The 23,404-nt window shown below is 40.9% G+C and overlaps 4 protein-coding genes across 4 annotated transcripts; 1 reads left to right on the forward strand and 3 right to left on the reverse strand.

The window, feature by feature from the left end:
* Window positions 1–2,434: 2,434 nt before the first annotated feature.
* On the reverse strand, window positions 2,435–2,845 carry LOC117469584 (histone H2B 1.2-like). Its single transcript, XM_034114024.1, has one exon. The coding sequence runs from the start codon at window positions 2,834–2,836 to the stop codon at window positions 2,459–2,461; it is 378 nt and encodes a 125-aa protein (XP_033969915.1). The 5' UTR covers window positions 2,837–2,845; the 3' UTR covers window positions 2,435–2,458.
* A 3,112-nt stretch (window positions 2,846–5,957) lies between these two features.
* On the reverse strand, window positions 5,958–6,400 carry LOC117469565 (histone H2A-like). The gene has a single exon (XM_034114005.1). The coding sequence runs from the start codon at window positions 6,391–6,393 to the stop codon at window positions 6,010–6,012; it is 384 nt and encodes a 127-aa protein (XP_033969896.1). The 5' UTR covers window positions 6,394–6,400; the 3' UTR covers window positions 5,958–6,009.
* Window positions 6,401–8,149: 1,749 nt separating this feature from the next.
* Window positions 8,150–14,145, forward strand: LOC117469551. Its single transcript, XM_034113985.1, has 2 exons — window positions 8,150–8,247; window positions 10,597–14,145. Exon 2 carries the CDS (start codon window positions 10,728–10,730, stop codon window positions 13,410–13,412), a length of 2,685 nt encoding a protein of 894 aa, XP_033969876.1. The 5' UTR covers window positions 8,150–8,247; window positions 10,597–10,727; the 3' UTR covers window positions 13,413–14,145.
* Window positions 14,146–19,955: 5,810 nt separating this feature from the next.
* On the reverse strand, window positions 19,956–20,355 carry LOC117469590 (histone H4). Its single transcript, XM_034114029.1, has one exon. It carries the CDS (start codon window positions 20,312–20,314, stop codon window positions 20,003–20,005), a length of 312 nt encoding a protein of 103 aa, XP_033969920.1. The 5' UTR covers window positions 20,315–20,355; the 3' UTR covers window positions 19,956–20,002.
* Window positions 20,356–23,404: the final 3,049 nt, after the last annotated feature.

A 23,404-nucleotide genomic window follows, 5' to 3' on the forward strand; every position in this document is an offset into this window, starting at 1 on the left:
ATGATATCTGTATAAATACACCTGTTGTAGAAGGATGGAGCAAGTAGGAGCCAAGGTCCCTCCAGTGCTATTTCACTGCATGACAATAGTATCAAGTATTGTAATAAATTGTATAATGCACCTGCATTTTATTAAAATTCGGAGGTGACATTTCTCTTCGATTGCTTCGAGCAAAAACACATATTGATTGATTGATTGAAAAGTTTATTAACAGCTTGTATATTGGGTACAGTACAGTACAGCTCAAAACATACAATTGTTAAGGGGATGCAGACCAGAGAAAGACTTTCGTCTTGTTTACATCAGGGTCCCCCATTTCCAATTCATCATATCATTTAAGACATATAAGACATATTTGACATACAGATGGCTTATTTACAATTTACATACAGGTGGTTTTTTACATACAGATGGCTTATTTACAATTTTCATTTTAGATTTCGTTCTAATACATCCTAACCGGACATTTAAGACATACCAAGTCTACAGATATACAGTTAGTAACAGAGTCTAAAATGCGAGTATATACATAGATGGGGGGGGGAAGCTGTCCATTGTACGACAGGTTGAGATTTGTACCATTACCGGGGCCAGTTTTGCAATGCTTTCCCCCGAAGGTGCTCTTTAAGAGAGGTTTTGAAGGTAAGTATAGTTTTACTTTCCTTTACAGTTGTGGGAAGAGCGTTCCACCTTGATGTGGCATAATTGCGAAACGTGTATTCCCCTTTTTTTGTGCCAAATCTGGGTTTTACATGATTTGTGGAGCTCCCTCTGGTGTTATGATCATGGTATTCCTTGACCTTTGGGAAGAATTTTGACATGTACATGGTTACCATAGAGGTGTAGTGGATCTTGTAGACCAGGCCCATTGCAAGTAGCTGTACTCTGTCATCTACTCTAAGCCATCCTAGGTTGTCAAAGTGGGCAGAGGTGAGGTGGGTTCTAGATGAAAGGTCAAGCAGTAGTCTGACCAGTTTATTTTGCGATGTTTGAAGTTTTATTTTTAGCGCCTTGGAGGTGCTATGGTACCATGACGTGCAAGCATAGTCATAGTACCCTTGAATGAGTGCTCCTGCCAGAGTTTTCAGGGTGTTTTTGTTTACCAGAGAGGAGATCCGGTATAGGAATCTAGTTCTTTGATTGACTTTTTTTATTACATTGGATGCCATTTTGTCACAGGAGAGGTTTGCCTCAAGAATAGATCCTAGGTATGTAATTTCCTTCTTACTTGTGACAATAATGTCACCCACTGCAACTGAGAAGTCGTCGGATTTGCTGAGATTATGTTTCGAACCGAAGAGAATGGACTCTGTTTTACCCAGGTGTAATGATAATTTATTATCGGCGAGCCAGGTGCAGATTCTGCCGAGCTCGGAGCTGAGGGTTTTTTCAACCTGCAATCTGCTCCTGTCAGAGACCAGCAGGGCTGAGTCGTCCGCGAACAGGAACAAGTTGCAGTCACATGCTGATGACATGTCATTTGCATAAATTAGGAACAGTAACGGACCTAATATGCTTCCTTGTGGAACACCACAGCTCACTGGGAGGGGGGGGGACAGAATAATGGGTATCCACTGAAATTAAGTTAGCAGGGAAACATATGCTCAAAGTACTTTAGTGCTGACTAACCCCTAGATTCCACCGGGTCCGTCTGCGGCGCGTTACGGACGCGTTACGGACGCGTTACGGCTGCGCCGCGGTGCTCAAGGTAATCGCGGCCACTCTAGTCAATGGGTGCTATTCCACTACACGCGGCGCGTTACGGCTCAGACGCGTCCCAGAAGCGGCTCGGCGCAGGGCTTTTCTAAAATTAGGATCGAAAAAATGTTTACCACTAAAATACAGCAACACATCTTTGATTCATGTCGTTTATAACTGGAATATTACAGTTATTAACTTTGTCTGTACAAAGTAGCCTGTCCAGGAAATATGCCCAAATCAACAAATACTGCGAGCCGGCAGGCAAGACTCTCCGCTTCTGAAATGCTTCTGAAACGCGCCTGGTAGGGTATGACGCCGGAGGAGGCCGGACCAAAACCGCGGCGCAGCCGTAACGCGGCGCAGACGGACCCGGTGGAATCTAGGTAAGAACTTAAAGATCGTTATTTCATAGAGGAAAACAAGTCTGTATTAATTAGAGATACAGTAATGTGAAACATAATCTACAATTTCTCATGATATATAGTTAAACCCTCTTTTATATTTTTGTATACTTTATTACACTTTTGAAAGTATACGTTGTGTTTTAACCGAGCCATTGTGGGGCGAGCTGTAACGAGGCTCAGTAAACTATTAATATGTGAGAAATATATGCATTTCATATTTAAGGGATTTACGTTAAGGATCCATGGATTATGCATCAAGTTGTACACTAATTCAAAACCGAGGAATACATCTATAGAAGTAGTGGGTGGCTCTTAAAAGAGCGGTTGTGTTGTTGGTATATCAGCAGCAGAGTTTACTTGGAGCTGGTGTACTTGGTCACGGCCTTGGTGCCCTCAGACACGGCGTGCTTGGCCAGCTCTCCGGGGAGCAGCAGGCGGACGGCGGTCTGGATCTCCCTGGAAGTGATGGTGGAGCGCTTGTTGTAGTGAGCCAGACGGGAGGCCTCCCCGGCGATGCGCTCAAAGATGTCGCTCACAAAGCAGTTCATGATGCCCATGGCCTTGGAGGAGATGCCGGTGTCGGGGTGCACCTGCTTCATCACTTTGTACACGTAGATGGCGTAGCTCTCCTTCCTGGACTTTCTCCTCTTCTTGCCGGTCTTGGTGGCGGTCTTGGTGACCGCTTTCTTGGAGCCCTTCTTGGGCGCTTTCACGCTGGCTGCTTCAGGCATGATCAACGTTTGAGGGTTCACAAAGTAGAATACATTAACCGAGTCACAGCGTGGTCTATTTATATTCATCCGATGCAAATGAGACTGTGCTGTTGCTCGCAAGGGATTGGTTGGGTACTGAGCATGCGCAAAGCAAATCATCCTTTGAGCATAGTTTTGGAGAATAGAAGAGAAACATTAAAATAGCTCTTCAATTACAGATATATAGATATATATCTTCAATTAAATATATATATATATATATATATATATATATATATATATATATATATATATATCTAAGAGCTATTTCAATGTATATTCAGATGCTTAAATGTTTTTATAAAATCAACAACATAAGTTAAGATAAGATAAGAAGTACTTAATTCATCCCAATTTGGGAAATGTTTGCGTTGCAGCAGCACAAAATGACATGGCTATGTACAATACAAATTCAAAGAAATAAACATTCCAAAATGTAAAGATCTAAATAGAAATAGCATTAAAACAAATTAAAAAGCAGCACAGCCTGGATGTTGGGCAGCAGCACAGCCTGGATGTTGGGCAGCACGCCTCCCTGACTGTTTTAGTCGTATAAAACATATACAAATGTCAATATTTCACATATATTTGTGTTGATTGTGTAGGATGATATTGAGGTGACTATTACATGGAAAAGTATCATTGTAAAAAAAAAACGACCCTCTGCTTTAGTTATCGGTCCTTTAACAACATCAAAAAGATCTTACTTTAACATTTTATTCTGGATGTATAAAGGGGTCTGTGGGGGGGAAGGTTGGGGTAATGTTTTATTTAAATGGTTATTTAGGTAGTCAGCTAAGATGCCTAAAGCACCAGAGACATACATGTTGGTTAACATCTGGAATATGATCATTGTCTTGAGTTTTAAACTACGGGGGTCAAATTGACCCCAGAGGATAAAGGGTGTAAAGTATATCTGAGGATAACAGGAGGGTTAACTTGTCATTGTTTATTAGTTTAATGAATGGACTTATGGCTAGCACATACAAAGCTGCGTTTAGAGGACACCCCTGCTAACCCCTCTTTCAACATTAAATGCACTGGTTAACACACCATTTACATTTACACAGACACAAGATTTAAAATACCGACACTTAATCATGTTGATGAAGGCTTCAGGCTTCATTTCCTCCTTTTCTTTTTTTTTCTTTCAGAAAACTTTATTTTAAATTATTTGGGCAGTACATGATATACAAAAGTTACATTAATAATACACATAACACACAATGCATAACTATATAAATAACATAAAGAGAGCACGTTTATATTCCAATGACTCAGTTCGGTCACAGACTCAAAATGCCCCATGGCTGAGTCTGGGATTTGTCCAGGGTTTTTCTTCTCCTTAGTTCAGTAAGTATTTGTTTCATGAAGGTGCCACTGTTTATTATCGTCTGATTTAGTATCATCTTGCACCTTGTTTTCCAGATGTTCATACATGTTATACAAATTACCAGCTGAAAAAGTTCCCTGTGTTTATTGTCCATCCCCTCATCCAGAATACAATACATAATTGAGGCATATTCTACATTGAACTCTAAGCCGATGCCTTGTAGGAGCGACCACACCTCCTCGGCTCTGTAGCAGTCCATGAGGAGGTGCTGTAAACTTTCGTCTTCCTCGCAGTTAACCATGGGGCATGTTCTAGTTGTAACATAGCAGCTCCATGAAACCACAGCTCTGACCGCAAGTCTGTTGATCGATATCAGCCACCTCACGTCTCTCATGCTCTCTGAAATCTGTTTACTTTTTTACTAATTTCAGGACTTCGTTACCTTCGTCAGGTGTTAGGTTTTTGTATGTTATAAAACCTCCATATTTAAAATAATTTACCATTTTAAAAATCACTCTATTCGCTAGTCCGATCCAATCTATCTCTAAGTGTTCAAGTTCAGTTATGAAGTCACTATAAACTAATTTATAATATGGTCCATTTCTAGCTTGGCCTCTTCTTTTGTTCCATCCCATTTCTCCATCCTCAACCCAAGGTGCTTTCCTATTTATTGCAGCCGAGATGTTTTTTACAAAGGTAATTTTTAATTTAATGCCCAGGTCTATGGCTCCCAGGCCTCAGCGCTTCTTTTTTTTTTTTAGAAAACTTTATTTTAAATTATTTGGGCAGTACTTAATATACACAAGTTACATTAATAATACACACAACACACAATGCATAAATATATAAATAACATAAACAGAGAGCACGTCTATATTCCAGTGAGACTCAGTTCGGTCAGAGACTCAAAATTTGTCCAGGGTTTTTCTTCTTAGTTCGTTGATAAGTTGTCCCACATGAGGCGACCTTTTATAGCACATGTTTGCTCTTTATCTATTATTTTATCTAGTATATCTGTTAATCTATTCATTATTATTTTTGCTAGTATCTTATAATCAGTATTCATTATAGTTAAATGTCTGTAATTATCTATATCACATTCTTATCTATGTCTTCTGTTACTGTATTAAAATCCCCACCTAATATAATTTTATAACCCACTGTTAATAGTTATCTAAGTTTTCTGAATAATTGTAGCTTATTTTTTGCCTTAGGGGCAGTATAAATATTGATAAATCGATATTTATATTATAAAAACAATCCACCATAAGCAGCCTTCCTGGGATTATGTCCCTTCTTCTAGAAAGTATTAATTAATGCCACATTTTACACACATCAACATCACTGGTGGTATTCAGTCTAAGTTCTTGCGTAAAGAGAAAGTCATAATTAGTGTCAAATAAATATTTAATTTTCCTCTCTCGAAAGTCTTTAGACTGAACACCACATATATTCCAGATAGCAACATTTAACAAGCTCATATTGGTTTATAAAATGAACTACTATGATGTATCTACATTTGCCCGTTTTTCATTTAAGTTCAAGTTTCTAGGGCTTCCTCCTGAGCCTCACTCGGGGGTTCTGGAAATTCCGGAGTTGGTGAGAAAGACCGAGTTACTCTCAGGGGGCGAGTAGAGGGGCCTGCTGATTCGCTGACCAGCTGTAAGGCTGGAATCAGAGCATGGGCTCTAAAAACGTACTTATTCTCTCTTCTACACTATATTATATTGACACAGGTTTGATGAAGGAAAGCTCTCTGGATAGAAGTGTGTGGCTCTTAAAAGAGCCTTTGGTGTTTGATGAAGCGGGTTCAGGGTCTTCACTTCTTGGAGGGCTTCTCGGTCTTCTTGGGCAGCAGCACAGCCTGGATGTTGGGCAGCACGCCTCCCTGAGCGATGGTCACTCCTCCCAGCAGCTTGTTCAGCTCCTCGTCGTTGCGGACGGCGAGCTGCAGGTGGCGGGGGATGATACGGGACTTCTTGTTGTCCCGGGCGGCGTTTCCAGCCAGCTCCAGGATCTCAGCGGTCAGGTACTCCAGCACAGCGGCCAGGTACACCGGGGCTCCGGCACCGACACGGTGGGCGTAGTTACCCTTCCTCAGATGCCTGTGGACACGGCCAACGGGGAACTGGAGCCCGGCCCGGGAGGAGCGGGTCTTAGCCTTGGCTCGGGCCTTTCCTCCGGTCTTGCCTCTTCCTGACATATTTGATTTCTCGGGTTTACAACAAAGTGTGGCTCTCTGCTCGCCACAGCGGCTCTTTATATCCACCAGCTGCTCTCTGATTGGCTATCAGCGAGCGTATCGACGATCGTCCAATCAGAAGGGAGGTTACATTGGGAATGCTCTTTATGCGGCTTATTTAAAAATAAAACAGGACATATTTAACCAGACCATAACCCTTAATATAAAAAAGTGTTTGATAAATAATCCCACAGAAACACGTGTTGACATTTTCAGTGGATCCAGAGAATGTTAATTATATTAAAATGTGTTAAGTTTGTAAGGTTTAAACCCATTAATATGAAAACAATCCCTTAAACCTGAAACTAAAATGTGACAAATCCAATCTAAATGACTGTGATATATTCCCTGTACTGAAATAATACAACAAAAAACATAATCTATGCATTAAAAACAGTACACTGTACGGTTAATGAAACATTAAGAGGTAAACAAACTTAAAATGTAAGTCGCTTTGGATAAAAGCGTCTAACAAGTAACATGTAATGGAATGTAATAATAAGCTTTCAGAGGTGCAACAATCAGGGGGCTGCAGGTCTGGAAACAGTAGCTGTAGCAGTTGGCTTTGTCCTGTAAAAACATCCTTAAGTTTACCTGTTGTCTATAATGAAGTGGTGGAACACGCTGGAGATACCTTGTTGCATTACAAAGTGAATATCTATTTCCAGAGAAATATATAATGTTTGGAAGTGTTTGGAAACAGGTAAACACAGATCAATATATAGCAAGCACACCATCTGTCAGGTGTGGCATGATAACATACAGTATCATATCAAACAGGTATTTTAAGCCACTGCTTAATATAATATTTCAGCCTGAAAAAGCATGCAGACATCATTGCTGACGTGATAATACCTTCAGTTATTGATTGTTAAATCAAACGTTTATTCATGTTTAGCATTTGTAATGACTCAATAAATGCATTATATATTATGCATATAGATATCACAATAACTATTTATTTTCAAACACATTAATACAAAAAGAGAAATAAAACATATAGCCTAAATCAAATGTGTAAGATAGAAACAAATATATAATAATAATGTAATATTCTATTGGAAAGCATTTAACTCTCCTCTTGCTATAAAATAAACAAAGTACTGTAGTAATCAACTATTTCAAATGTATAGTAGTAAGTAGAATCGACAAGGAGTACTGTAGCAAAACATTATTAATGACAATTGATGAATTAAAACAACACAGTAAACACAGTGTTACCCTTAATAAGATGTTTTAAATAGATTAGAATATAATATATCGCTATTGTCATCATACAAAGTATAACAACATTTATTTGGCCTCTCTCACTGCAGTTATACAAATAGACACAAATAAATAAAAGCAGCAATGCAATACAATTCTATGTCAATGTGCATATTTACATAGTAACAACAGATGCTAGTGTGTGTGTGTGTGTGTGTGTGTGTGTGTGTGTGTGTGTGTGTGTGTGTGTGTGTGTGTGTGTGTGTGTCTGTGGTACTTCTACTTTACTCAAGTGCAAGACCTGAATACTTCTACTTTTACTCAAGTACAAGATCTGAGTACTTCCACTTTAACTTAGAAGCAGATCTGAGTACTTCTACTTAAGCAGATCTGAGTACTTCTACCTCCTCAGTTTCAATGAAATGACTGTAAAAGCGAAATTTCCGACGCGTCCCTGAAGGCGTCCCTTTAAGGTGGAGTTTCACGGTGCTGCATCTCGTCGGAATTTCAGGCCAAACAAACGGAACAACCGGAGACTTTCTGACCCCGGTGATCCCCCGGTGATGCCCCATTGACCCCCCGGTGATCCGGCTGGTGCTCCGCTGTTCAGTAAGTCCTCTTGTTCAGCCTCAGTTTGTAAATGCTGCTGTTTTAACCTTAGCTGTGCTTTAAAAGGATGCTTACTTAGGATGCACGCTTTTCAAATTAAGACACGATGTCTAACTATCTATCATATTTTTCACGCACAGCCTGCCGGGTATATGCTTTTAACTTTGTGGTTTTTAGCCTTTATTGGAGAAGAAGTTGTGTTTGCAGCGTTCTTATTATAAATCCATGGTTTGCACCGAGCAGCCATTTTGGTGCGTTCAAGTTGCATCGGGTGAAAACCGTCAAATGATAATCAGAAATTGCCAAGTAGCAGAGGTGGAAAAAGTACTCAGATCTTGTACTTGAGTAAAAGTAGAAGCACTCAGATCTTGTACTTGAGTAAAAGTAGAAGTACTCACTTAATTAAAGCATTAACTAATTAACGCTGACAATTATTTTATGGCGCATTAAAGGTGGGGTAGGTAAGTTTGAGAAACCGGCTCGAGATACACTTTTTGTTATATTCCATGGAATAGAGTGGCGAAGTCACGCCCATCTACTTCCGGTCCATGGGACCTTATTTCGGAAAAATTATGTATTGAAGTCAATGGAGAGAGAAAACGTATCTTTCGATCCCGTTTTAATTGTGCCATGAATTACACATATGATGTTTGTCAATCTTAAAAAAATCATTTCCATGTCAAAAAAGTCACAGTTTGTCGTAAAACTGTTGAAATATAAGACTATGAAAAATACGCAACTAGAAAGACTACAAATCCCAGAGTCGCGTAAGTGATGTCACTCATAACTGATGTCACAATTGTTTTCCTCCACTAAAATAGAGATAGCTAAGATAAGATAACTTTAACAAGATGCCTGTGTGCTTAGTACCAGGTTGTTATCATACCAGCAATGGGTCTTGCTCGTTCTTTCGCTTCCCGTCTGATGAAAGGACCAGGAGTGGCTGGATCAAGTTAGCTACCTAGCTAGTAGCAAGCACGTTAGTTAGCATTACAGCCTTAGCCTTGTCATTTTTAGCCTTAACATGAAGTAACATTAAGTAACCCAAAATGTTAAACAGTAAGAATAGTAGTCATATTTCGTGAACCCTTTGAAGAGTACTGTCACACCGGTGTGATCATTCTATAATACACCATTTAAGCCCGGGGGAGAAATGCTAACGCTAACGCTACATTAGCTTCGGCGATCTTTTCTACTTCATGCTATCTGCACAAATGGTTGACATTAAACATTAAAAAGATCAGGCAGTTCAGAGAGAATCAAAGGAAGGCAGCTTTGCATGACATTCTTCTGGACGTGTTTCATTGTGGTGATAGTGAGGGTAGTCAATCACTTTTTTGACAAGACAGTAGTGACGGCCATCTTGGTGACGTGTGTTGTTGTGAAAGAGATGTAGTTCATTGAGCGTTTCACACAAACAAAAGCGTTACTTCACAGTTTTACGACACATTTTTTTTTTTTTTGACTTGCAAAATTATCTTTTAAATTGACAAACATCATATGTGTAATTCGTGGCACAATTCAAACGGGATCGAAAGATAATCTTTCTCTCTCCATTGACTTCAATACATATTTTTTCCGAAATAAGGTCCCATGGAGGTCCACCGGAAGGGGAGGGACTTCGCCACTCTATGCTCTTAACATCCCGATAGCAATGAATATATAAAGTGCTTTGACAAAAAATCCATAAAAAAATGTAATCTGTGGAAGCCGTAGTACTGTAAAAAGCACAACCAATCATTTTAGCCGGCCCGGCTAAAATAACTGGATGGCCTACCTGCCTGTCAGCCTTCCATCTGTGCACAAACTTATCTCGTGCCCTCATTGGTCATGTGCGCGTTCGTGTGTGTTGGAGGAGGGGCTCTGTAAGGAAGTGGCAGATTTTTTCCGGTTGTGTATTTTCAAATTCTAGCGCACTCGAGCTGGTTTCTCCAAAATGACCCACCCCACCTTTAACAGTTTGAATTATTAATATTGTTGTATTGAAAGTTCGTATACACATACAGACAAACCACAGGATGGGCGTCATCACAATACGTTAATGCCCTGGCACATAGCTTTTGGTTTTATATTTGATTTGATACATACTGAATATTGAATACATATTTTAACTAATGCTGTGCAAAGGGAAAACTCCTGTTAAAAAGCACCTTATTGTTTAAAGTGTTTGCAAACCAAATGTTACTGCACTTGTGTTCATATAGCAGTACATTTTATAGCTTTGTTGCAGTGGGACCATTTTCTTAAACATCTTGGTAGAAAATGAGCTGTTGTGACATCTAGGTGGAAAAGGTTTTTGGTTTTCAAAGTCTCTGTTAACTAACTCAGACTCTGTTTTCTGTCTCACAGACTGAAAAGCACAGCAGACGATGCTCTAAAACACCAACGAAGTGGCTTGTTTTCCTCTGCAAAGACCCAAGTTCTCAGGATGTTGTTCAGGAAACAAAAAGAGGATTTACATTTTGGTTTTTGATGTCAGCATGCAGAACATCGATGAATACATCTGGCAGCGCCGCATCCACCACGGGGTTCGGCAGCAGAAAGGCACCGTCCCATTCCCAGAATCAGTGAAGGTTGGTTTGGACTTCAATGCAGCGTTGGAAAGGAAGGAAAAGTTGGATCCGGGGCTGCTCACAAACGCTGTGATGCTGGAGCTTTGCGCATTTGCAAAAACTGTGACGCAGTCCGAGATGTATTTCTTGTTTGAAATGCTGGACTTCAATTTTGACCTTGGCGTAGACTTGGACAATGATCAGCAGTACTACGAGTATGCAAGGCGTGCTCATAATAAAATAAAGGTAGTGAAGGATCAAATCAGGATGAAAACTCATCAAAGAAATAAAGATAAATTCTCGCTACCAGACATAAGCTTTTTAGTCAAGATCACTGCAAATGAGCAGCCCGGACGCTACTACCCTAAAAGAAACAAAATGGTTGATACTTCGTTACTTACTGATGGCAGCAGGAAGTCAGCAGAACCTCAGAAGACGGAGATCAGTGAAGACACGTCAATGATGAAAAGACCAGGAGTACTACGAGTCAAGGCTAGATCTTACCCTTACTGTGAAGACTTCGGTGTGTCTCTGTTTGTACGACCAGAAGATGCACCCAAAGACAAACTCGACCCAAATCCACTAACCAACGGTGTGATGCTTGAACTGCTCGACTTTTCGCGAGTACTTTGCGGAACGCACAACGGGATAGTTCACGACTTGATTAAGCAAAACTTCGGCACAAAGTTGGATAACACATTTGTCAGTTCGCAACTACTGTTGGAGAGGAAGAACGCCTGCTTCAGAACCAACGATAGCGAGGCTTTCCAAAAGGAGACGTATGAAATCAAGACATTGGACCCGAAGCGTAGGAAGCGAAAAGCCCCAGATTACCATAACTTGGAAGAGCTTGTGGCAAGTAAGCGAAGGGAAACGCTGAGACTTGACAATGTTAACGCTGATGTTTGTCCGGATAGTGACCTGTCTTACCGGTGCCCGGTTGACTGTGATACGGAAATGCAGTTGGAGTCGGAGGCAGCATCGGAACAAATGGTGTCTGATGGTTGTTCATCGGAAGCAAGTTTTTCTCTGGATGTAAAGCAGGAAGAAGAGGAAGTTTTTGTCTCTCAAGTGAAGCCTCCGACTTATAACTTCAACCCTATTTTGCCTAAGATTCTTCCAAAACAGACAACTCTAAAAGCAGTCTCGGATCTTTATATTGAAGAAAAAAATGAGGACACGAAAGTTAAAACTCACAAACAAAAGCTGTGGATGAGGAGGGCTCCTCGCTCAAAACAAATCCTGGAGTCGAGCAGAGTAAACGACAAGTTTGCCCGCAGCAGAGAGATAGGTTTAGACTTTAACGTGGGCTCGTGTAACAAGAAGAGCCTGGATCTACAACTATTCACCAACAACACGTTGTGGGAGGTTTATAAATTCGGTACAATGATGTCAAAGACTGTAGGCAGTTTCTTATTGGAAATTCTGGACATGAACTTTAACCTGGTCATCCTAGATCATTATCATGAGCGCAACCGTTTAAGTTATCTGATGTCTAAAGAGAAGTTCCTACAGAACCACCCTGGCAGGCAGAACACTGAGTTTCTAAACAGTCTCTTTCAGTTCCGAGAAGTTTACAACATGGTTGATGTGACCAGCATCTTTCAAACTGGACCAGAAGTTGAGACGCTGCAGGAGACTTGCTTGGATTCAAACCGGGTGGAAGATATGGATCCACATCCGTTTTGTAAACAGTTAGGCCTCAACCTTTGGTCCACAAACGTACGCCCGGCAGGCCAGAAGATGGATTTGGCGGCCCTAACCAACGGAGCCGTGATTGAAATATTCATGTTTGTCAGAGAGTTGTGTAGCTCGCCCCACAGGATAGTCTACGACATTCTGGAGCACAACTTTGATCTTGATCTGCAAAGCGGAGAAACCATGGCGGCGCAGGTGATCCGGAGATGGTACGGCACACAGAAAAAAATGAGCATCACGTCAAAGGGTTTAGTTTGGAAGAACAACCTCGTCCCATTGAATGGCCATGCAGAGCCAGAGCCAGAGTCAGAGTCAGAGTCAGAGCCAGAACCAGAGCCAGAGCCAGAGCCAGAGCCAGAGCCAGAACCAGAGCCAGAACCACCAATATCCAACCACAAGGAGGGTCTGGATTCAGGAGATGTGAAGCCAAAAAAGGAGGATTTAAATGGAGGTTTTGAGAAAAAGGTCCTCAGCTATCGCATCTGTGAAGAAATGGGGTTAGACCTAAACATCCGATCGCAACAAGGACCCAAAACAAAACTCGACTTGCCTTTGCTGACGAGAGGAGTCCTCTTTGAGATGCACCAGTATGTGAGACAAAACTGCAACCGGTACGTTCCTGCTCTGTACGAGATTCTGGAGTACAACTTCGACCTGAGCTCGCAGAACCATCGGAAAGTAGAGTTCGCCTGGTCCATCGCCTCTCAGGTTATCGCAATAGCGGGTAAACACGGCCGAAAGGGAGACTATCTGAACAAAGTGATCGAGTTGCCTGTTGAAATCACAGAATCTTCGCAGTCGGTCTGCAAAGAAGAGCCCAAAGACGAATTCATCGAAGTAGACTTAAACGATGACAATGACATTGTGTTTGTCCAAGAACTGATGCCTGTAGACATAGACGTGATGATAGATTAACATCGCTGCTCCTGTAGTGATCAGATTGGTATTATGAGTCATTAGCCTTCTGAAATCCCAGAAATGTGATTCTGAAATCCAAGACGATGTTTTATTTTACGTGTTCTGTCTAAAACTTATATTTACTACCACATAAGACAAAGAAAATCAGCAAATATTGACAATCAAGACATTTGCTTGGAATCATTGCAGGAAAAAATACTTAAATGTTAATCCTGTCGCCAAGGCCATTGTTAGGAAAGGTCGTGCTTCACCCCTCTACCAAAGTACAACCAACACAAAACAGTTTATAACCATAATGAAGGTTTGGTTCATTGCAAAGCTACAGTATTCGGTTGCATTGCTTTAAGATAGCTGTTTCTTTTCATAATAACATGAAAACTGAATGTAAATATTGTATATAAACGTGTTTTTTCCCAACCTTCATTACATTAATGGTAAATATGATGGATGTGGCTTCATCTCAAACAAATAATATCTGGTAATATAAAAAAAAAACATCTGGTTGAACTTTAATTACAATTACCATTTAGTTGTAATAGACACATGTTCTGTTTCTGGAACCATTTTAAGAAGTGATTTAATTGTGGCTCATACTTGTTAGCTGTTACTGACCAGGAGTTACGGCCACATCTGACTAAGTTTAAGTGGATTAAAACATATTTTCCTGTCTTTGATGTACGGTTTTATTTTATAATGTTTTGTGGTCAGTAATTAAAGTGTCTTTATCGTTTATAATGTTGTTGTCAGATGTATTTGAGCTTGAATACAGCATGTTAAAATGTTTTGCTTATAATGCTTATAAACCTAATTTTGAGAGCATCAAGTCAATAGTTTTTAACTAAACTACATTTATGCAACATCTGATTTTAGCGGATATTTTGCAGATTATTGTCATTGGAAATATATATTTTACATTATGTTATCAGTCATACATTTATTTATGATTAAAGAAACGTTTTAATTATCAAAGAAACATTCATTTAGTGAAAAAAGCTATTTTATTAAATAAAAGTTTGGGTTTTCTAGGAATTTTTGTATATACATTACAAGGTTTACAATAAATACAAAAATAGCACAGTATATCCGAATTAAAACGTGTAACAATATTGCTAAAAATATTGCTTTTATGGCTGGAAAGTACTGACAAAGATGTTAAAATATTTCCAAACTTTATGGGGCTGTGAAAATCAACAGGATGCCAGGAGGCCTGCATCGCTGCAGATTTCTTTCAACAGTTTTCCTTACGCTCTCAGTTTAAAAACAGCTGTACTACACTTATCTATGTCTTCTGTTACTGTATTAAAATCCCCACCTAATATACTTTTATAACCCACTGTTAATAGTTCTCTAAGTTTTCTGAATAATTGTAACTTATTTTTTTCCTCAGGGGTATAAATATTAATAAATCGATATTTTTCATTTTTATAAAAACAATCCACCATGAGCAGCCTTCCTGGGATTATGTCCCTTCTTCTAATAATAGTGATGTATTTTTCTTTGATGAAAATGCCAACTCCGTCAGCTCTATTGTCTCCGATGGATATAATACTTTTGCCTTTTGCACACATCATCAACATCACTGGTGGTATTCAGTCTAATTTCTATCGTAAAGAAAAAGTCATAATTAGTGTCAAATAAATATTTAATTTTCCTCTCTCGAAAGTCTTTAGACTGAACACTAGTGATGCCAGTTTGACACTGAAGCTTCGAACGGAGCTTCAACCCTGGACTTCCTATTCCATAGAAGCAGTGGCCGTTTCTCAATCGCGAGGATGCTGGCTTGGTAGCACAGCCGAGCCGAGCATCTTGCTTCAGAAGCAAGGCAAGAATACTTCCTGGCATTCGGAAAACAAAGTGTGGAACAGGCTAGCAAGTGTGCAGGTGTGCGTCATATGAGAGGCCCCGCCCATCTTCCGCCACAGATTTGGGGAAATTGGTCCATGCGCAAACATTGTGGGGATTTTAAGGACGCGAAGTCTACCCATGTGCAGCCTCGAAATTTCCCCCAAACCAAGGACGCGGCCTCTGTGGAATTCCAAGTATGCTGGAGATTGGAACAGTCCTTCGGCGGCACTCGATGACGTAGTATCCTTGAAATATTGGCTTGGAAGCCAATATCCTCGCGATTGAGAAACGGCCAGTGATTCGAAGCTTGCTTCAAATCACGTGACATATGACGTCCGAAGCACCAACTGCTTCATTTCCTGAATGAATCAACTCACTGGTTCGCTGTCCAATCAGGTGATCCAATGCACTGCCTCGTCTCGATTCTGACAGGTGACAGGTTGAAACAGTTTCGAATTTGAGCTCTTCAACACTTTATAACCGCTCTAAACAATGCGCAATGTGTGGGTTGTTGTCGTAGTTTGCGTTGTTGCTGTTGAGTTGTTGTTGGTATTGCATTTTAATTTGATCATTATAGACAAGCCAGGAAGAAAGATAGGTCGTTCTGGCTCGGGAAACACTTCGAAATGTGAAGAAGTTGTGAACAAAAAGGCAATTAACACTAATATAAAAAACATGTTACTAGCTTAAAGGGGACCTATCATGCAAAATGCACTTTTGTACGTCTTTTATACATGAATATGTGTCCCCGGTGTTCCAGGGAACTCACCAAGTGTCAGAAAACACAACCCTCTCTATTTTCCTCCATACCCAAATCTCTAAAAAAGGGGCTGCAACGGATCTGATAAAAACTGATCCAGATTTGAACACTGTCCTGACGTCAGGACGGTGGCGCTACGGCTATTGGGGCAACTCTCCACCTATCAGGGGAATGTGGGGTTGGGCCACGGCCGGCCATTGCCGCTCGAAAGCGCTGGAGACGCTGTAGTACATATGCCAGGCCTGTAAGTGGCGCTGTAGTCTGCCACAAAAGCAGCGAAGAGGACTTGGTTACCATGGTTACCCTTCTGTTTATTCTCCGCTGTGGCTTTTTTTCTCCCTCCCCGAGGCAAGCGTTTGCTCCCGCTGCTTTAATTCAATGCAATCCCTCCCCGTCGAGGCAAGCACTGTAATTCTCTCCGGTTAGTCCACCAGCAGATGACAAACACCCACCTCTCCGCCTCTTCCAAGGAACGAGGGGACCGTGCGGCAGAGTTTCAGTTTCAGTTTGTTTCGCCGGTCAAGATGTCCGTTAAAGTTTAAATCTTCCGGACAAAATTAGAAAAGTGCCGGTCAAAGGTCTTCTTTGTTATTTATTGAGCTTTAAAACAAATGAATAACGACTCTATATAATAAAACACGGAGGACGGAGATCTCTTTTTCTCCCCCTCTTCTGACAGCCCAGCAGCTGATCAGGGGCCTCATTTATAACGCCTTGCGTAGGATTGACGTAGGAAGGTTGCTTACGTAGTACAAAGCACAAAAATAGGTACATACATTTTCCGCCATTTTCCGATTCACAAAACATTGCGTACCGGCGAGGGAAGTGCGTACGGCACTCCCTACGCCTGTTTCCCTTTATAAATCACAATCGACTCGTAACGCCCATATTTGCCTATAAATAGTCAAAGAAACGCCCATTCATTCATTCATTTTTGACTGACTGCATGAAGAAGATCGCAGGAAATTACGATAGAACAGCTAAAAAAGACATCTCACACCGTGTCAGATTTTGGTTATTGTGGGGAGGTCGAGATAAATCATATTGTTTGGTGGATGCAGTTTGAACCAGAGTAGCAGCATGGAGGTCGGATCGTCACCAAAATAAATAAATAAGTGGTCCGAAAAAAGTTAATGACAAAAAAAATACACATAACCTTCCTCAGGCAGTGTGTTTGTACCGGGGACAGGAGACACCCCCTTGATGAGAAACTGTAAGAAATGATCGGGGAATCCCTCCGGAGTGGAGTCATGACGACTGGATCTGAATTATTTTTGTTGTATTTGGTGGTTTGTGTTCCAGCTGTCGATCAGCAACTATATATCCATAATCCACCAGTTAAAGGAAATACAACTAATGTGTTGTGTTATATTAGCTGTACAATTTACCACATATGGTGTTCTTAGTTTCCATACCTCCTGTGTTTTACGAGCGACTTATCAAGTCTTGGCAAACGGCATAAAACACGATTAAACGTGATAGGATATAAAACCATGCTCGTATCTACAACCTATAGAAATGCAAAACGGCGTCAGTTTAGACGTAATTCTGTCCTCCTGCTTACCGCATCATTTATGAGAAAACATTTCATAACATTAACACAACATATTCGAGGTGGTTTTAAATAGCATATCCGTATTTATTTATTTCTCCAAGTTATGTTTTTGTGTGCACTGAGGAGTCTCAAACAGGCGTTTGTTTAATCATTTAAAGATTGGCTTTAATCAATGTTTGAAAATGAATTCTTCATATTTGATAAATGAGAGGTAACATTTTATTTATGGTATTATTTTCACATATTTCTCTCCATTCTTCCTTCTGCCAACGGTGTCGCAGTTTCTCTTCTCTCCCGTTTGTGTGCTTAGTGCGTACGCATGGGTTAGAGTTTGCGTGGAGGACAGCACATTTTCCCGTCAAGTTAGTATTTTATAAATCGCAAACATTGCGTAGAAACTGGCGTACGCCATTTTTTGAGCGTATATCCCTTTATAAATGAGGCCCCAGAGCACGGCTCCCCTCTCCTGCAGGGGGGCGTGGTCAGCAGAATCAGACCCATAGACAGCAAACAGCACATAGAGCGAAATGAGGCATGGCTCAAATGCATGATCTGTTTGGTATTTTGAAAACAGAAACGTATAAATATACCATATAGGTATGGCCCTACAATATATCATTTAAATATAGCATGATAGGTCCACTTTAAGGTATAGATAGCCCAGTGGATAGAGCCGGTGGCCCGAAGCGACGATGTCCTCCGCGCAGCTGGTTCAAAGCCCGGAACGGATGAACTTTTAATCATTCCTTTTCAACTTTAATACTTTATTAACTGATAAAAGGCCCTCTCCGCCCAAACAAAATTCCAGCACTCTCTAGTCTCTTCTCAATAACCCAATACACACAATTATCAATCTTTAATTGCAAATAGAACATGATATTCAGTCTTAGTGTGTGTGTGCAGAGTGAGTAGAGGGGCATGCAACCCTCCTCCCCCCCTTTTCACCTCCCGTCCCTCTGAATCCAGGTTCAAGCTAAACCACTCCTCTTCAGACCGACCCAACTATCCATTCACCACCACCAATGTCTAGACCCCAGGGGGGGTTTCATCGGATCGGTTCTACACTCCCGAATGATACTCCCTGCACAACGGGGCCTAATCGCCAAAATTACCATTACATTCATTTGTGCATCTGTACAATAAATATGTATTATTACATCAAAACCGTCTCTCCTGATTGAAATGCTGGGAGCAGTTTTCTTCCAATTTCTGAGTTATTTAGCTAACATGCCTCTTACCAACTTGACTTAACACAGACTATTGGCGCGTTTCCACTACACGGCCTCGCTCGGCCCCGCTCGGTATGGCTGGGCCTTGTTAGGACTGGCTCACTTTATGGCGCATTTCCATTACAGTTTAGGAACTGGGGTAGTATCTATAGTAACGCAGTGTAGGCGGAGCCGTGACGTGATCTTCAGAGAAACCCCAGAAAAACAACACAGCCGTTAGCTGTTAGCACTCAGAGCTCACAGCTCCTCATATATGTTCAGAAACTAGACAAAAGTGAAACAAGTACAAACCACAGACTGCCTGTGTCATGGTGAATACAGTCGCTGCTTTATTTATGTCTGTATAGACCGTTGTGAGTGTGGACGGTCGGAGCATATACTGCGTTAGCTTAGCCAATCTCCATTTAGAAAACAAGCATTTTAAAAGGTTTTTCCCCTGCCGTCTGTCTGCAGACTTGACAAAGCATTAATTCATGGTTTTTACTAACCGGTATCAGTATGTTGTTACTTCGGCATCATTTTGAAACGTGTATTACAATTAAATCACGGTCAAATATGTCCATCTTGTTGTAGTTGTAGCCCCCTTGCCAGCGATGCTCTCTCTAGTTTAGCATACTCAGCCTCGTTGTCTCTGGCCCTAGACCCGCGATTTTATGAGGCCAGAAAAACTGTGAATTAGGACCCGCCGGCCGGTACTAGGCCAAGTGGAAACGCAACCAAAGACGGGCCGCTGACGTCACAGCCCTCTTAAACCGTGCTCCCGCGCTGTAGTGGAAACGCGCCATAATGCAATGTTTCTTCTTCCCAACAGGCACCCAAAACATATATGTTATAAAAGTCAATTAATCATTCCAGAGTTTAAATGAAGTAAAAATTATGTTGTCATTAGCCGCAGGTTATACAGACTTGATCATGCACAATTAAAGACGTTTCTGTGTTTTTGTGTACATGCCAACACCTACGTAGTGTGAAAAGGAACAGGAACGGTAAAAAAAAAAACAAGATGCAATGTGAAATACTTCTTTGTAAGTTAGTGTCCTATTTGAGAAATTAAGTTTTATATAGTGTACACCTCTTCAAAGTGTTTCATTATATTTGACTCAAACATGAGTGATCTTGAATGACAGTGTAAAGGAAACTCTTTATGTAATTTGGGTGGCTCTTAAAAGAGCCTTTGGTTGGTTGGTCTGACAGCTGCTTATCCCCCGAAGCCGTACAGGGTGCGGCCCTGCCTCTTCAGAGCGTACACCACATCCATGGCGGTCACAGTCTTCCTCTTGGCGTGCTCGGTGTAGGTGACGGCATCACGGATCACGTTCTCAAGGAACACCTTCAGCACACCGCGGGTCTCCTCGTAGATCAGACCGGAGATACGCTTCACTCCGCCGCGGCGAGCCAGACGGCGGATGGCGGGCTTGGTGATGCCCTGGATGTTATCACGGAGCACTTTGCGGTGACGCTTAGCGCCTCCTTTGCCGAGTCCCTTTCCTCCTTTTCCTCTTCCACTCATTTTGGAGTCTTGGTAGATCGGGTCGTTCAAAACGAATGAGTGGAAGCAGTCTGACCGGCAGTATTTCAATATTCACTGCGGACCTAAGAGAAGACGGACAGCGGGAAGGCTGCTAGGCGGGGCCAACGCTGCAGCCTCCACATCATCTTCCAACACATTTTGTCTTCTTTTAAATATTGTTTATATAATTCGCGCAGGCTTTATACTAAAAGTTTGATGATTAAAGGTTCCTTAATATGTAATACAACCCCCGAATAACATTTACAATTGAAAAAAGACAAGAAGACAGCAAATATATAATGTTTAAATACAGTTAATGCATTGACATGTCAATAGTTGTATACACAGACCCTGAGTTAAGTTGTGCTGCCATGGCAACAATGATGACATTAATAATCAAGAAATGTACCACATATTTAATGATAAATGTAATATGCTAAGTAACAGACAAAGAAGCATAACACTGCTTCCATTCATATATTAATACTCTGTATTTGAGCTCTTACCAAATAAAATGACGTTGGCCAATTAATTATAATTTTGTTTCAGCAATGGAAACATTCTTGTTTTGTTGATAGGGATTTTTGACACATTGTTTTTTATTTACAGCATAAATAATAGATATACGGTATATTTATTCTGCAGCTCAGAAAGTCAGATCCGACGGAGACTAAATAAAAATATATGATTTGTCTCACATAAGAGAGTTAATTACTTAAAGGGGACCTATCATGCAAAATGCACTTTTGTACGTCTTTTACACATGAATATGTGTCCCCGGTGTTCCAGGGAACTCACCAAGTGTCAGAAAACACAACCCTCTCTATTTTCCTCCATACCCAAATCTCTAAAAAAGGGGCTGCACCGGATCTGATAAAAACTGATCCAGATTTGAACACTGTCCTGACGTCAGGACAGTGGCGCTATGGCTATTGGGCCAACTCCACCAATCAGGAGGAGACAGCCACAGCCATTGCCGTTTGAAAGCGCTGGAGACGCTGTAGTACATATGCCAGGTGGTGCTGTTGCTCACAGAATCTGCCCTTGCTAAAACAGATCTAAAAAATGTCAAATTGAGCAAAATGAGGCATGGCTAAAATGCATGATCTGTTTGGTATTTTGAAAAAAAAAAAGTATAAATATGCCTTATATAGGTATGGTCCTACACTATATTATTCATATATAGCATGATAGGTCCACTTTAACTAGGGGGATCTAAATCAAACTAGACATTAATTATTAGTTAAATACACAAGTGACATAACAGATGAAGAGGTAACCTGTGTGCAATGAAGCGTCTCATGATATCTGTATAAATCAGGGGTCTCCAACCTTTCTTCATCTGAGAGCTACTTTCAAAAAATGAAAGTGGCCAAGAGCTACTTGCATCACATCGCTTACATTTATTCACATAGCCCTCATCAGTTGAATTAAGCTATACTTTTGTACACGTGTGAAATTGCAATACCTAAAGCTTATCAAAAATAAGGTCCAAGAAAACAAAGATTTCTCACATATTATTATGGCCCACATCACATATATCATAAGTACATCACTGAACATTCACATAAGTGTCCTTAATCACCACCTTACAAGCATTTCACTCTTTTGTTAGTGAGATGAATGGCACTGCATGCAGTCCACCATAGAGGTGTATGCTGGACCCACTTAGGTTCACTTAATAGAGTCATTTAAATGTTCATCAGTCGGTCTTGTTCTGTATTTAGATTTCATTCATGTCAGAAAAAGCTGCTTCACAAAGGTATGTAGAACAGAACCAAATAAAGCAGACATTTTCAGTGCTGCTTGGTGAATGTTCTTATAGTTTTCTGGGTCTACAAGGCTCCAGAAATGTTGTGAGTTTTGCTGAGACTTAAGCTGAACATTATTTTGGAGATCTCCACAGGATTGACACTGAACAGTTGTTCAGCCATCTTTTTCTTCTTCTTCTTCGTCTTGACATTAAATTATAAACCATAATAAATCAATTGTATAGGTCTAGCCTCCCTATATCTGTGTGAAAATGGTTCCATCTTCAAAAACAAAAAACTAATGCTTCTGCAGTCTAGCTGCAGCTTCTAGCTACGGTCTTCTGTTAAAAAAAAGACACTGAATGTCTTGAATGTGGCATCACACACAGGACTTGAGTCTGAAAACAAAAATAGTGCATGTGGGTGCACACTTACATTCTCTGTCTTACTGTTACATAAATCCCATGAATGTATGAGATTAAGTTAGCTTCATCATATCTCAATCAGTGATTAAGTGAATAATAAAGTTTCTATCGGGTCACTATCAGCCTGTCACTCATTATTTTCAGGAGGGGGCGGGGTTTGGAGGAACGGAGAGGAGACGGTGATCGCGGAAGCTTTCCTCCTGCCTTCACAAACTTTACACAAGTATTTATCAACTGAAAATAGCAAGAGGACATTCATACTCTGCAATCCAAGACTTGATTAAATCCACCAAAAACCTGACATGACGATAACGAGTGTTTTTCAAAAAACACAAATCCCTCCCTGTGTGTCTCTGAGGCGCAGCGACAGGGCCTGATTCAGAGCGGGTCATTCTGCTGTTAGTTCTGGACTGGTGCTGGTGGAGAAAGCAGACTGCTCCGTGTGTGTTGTCGCTGTGCTGCTGTCACGTCTGTTCCTTGATCTCTGCGTCACCGACCATTTGATATTCGTGTGACAGAAAAAATTCTAAAATAAAAAAACGTTATTGTCCAGCCGCGGCCGAAAAATCAATAAGCAACCTTACTACGCTATAATCGATAATCGAGCGGCGAGCTACTGAAAAGCTGCCCGCGAGCTACCGGTAGCTCGCGATCGACGTGTTGGAGAGCCCTGGTATAAATACACCTGTTGTAGAAGGATGGAGCAAGTAGGAGCCAAGGTCCCTCCAGTGCTATTTAACTGCATGACAATAGTATCAAGTATTGTAATAAATTGTATAATGCACCTGCATTTTATTAAAACTCTGAGCTGACATTTCTCTTTGATTGCTTCGAGCAAAATCAATACTTAAAATACTGAAATTAAGTCTGCAGGGAAACCTATGCTCCAAGTACTTTAGTGCTGACTAAGTAAG

The sequence above is a fragment of the Trematomus bernacchii genome, unplaced genomic scaffold (assembly GCF_902827165.1).
Source record: "Trematomus bernacchii unplaced genomic scaffold, fTreBer1.1, whole genome shotgun sequence".
Lineage (NCBI taxonomy): Eukaryota > Metazoa > Chordata > Actinopteri > Perciformes > Nototheniidae > Trematomus > Trematomus bernacchii.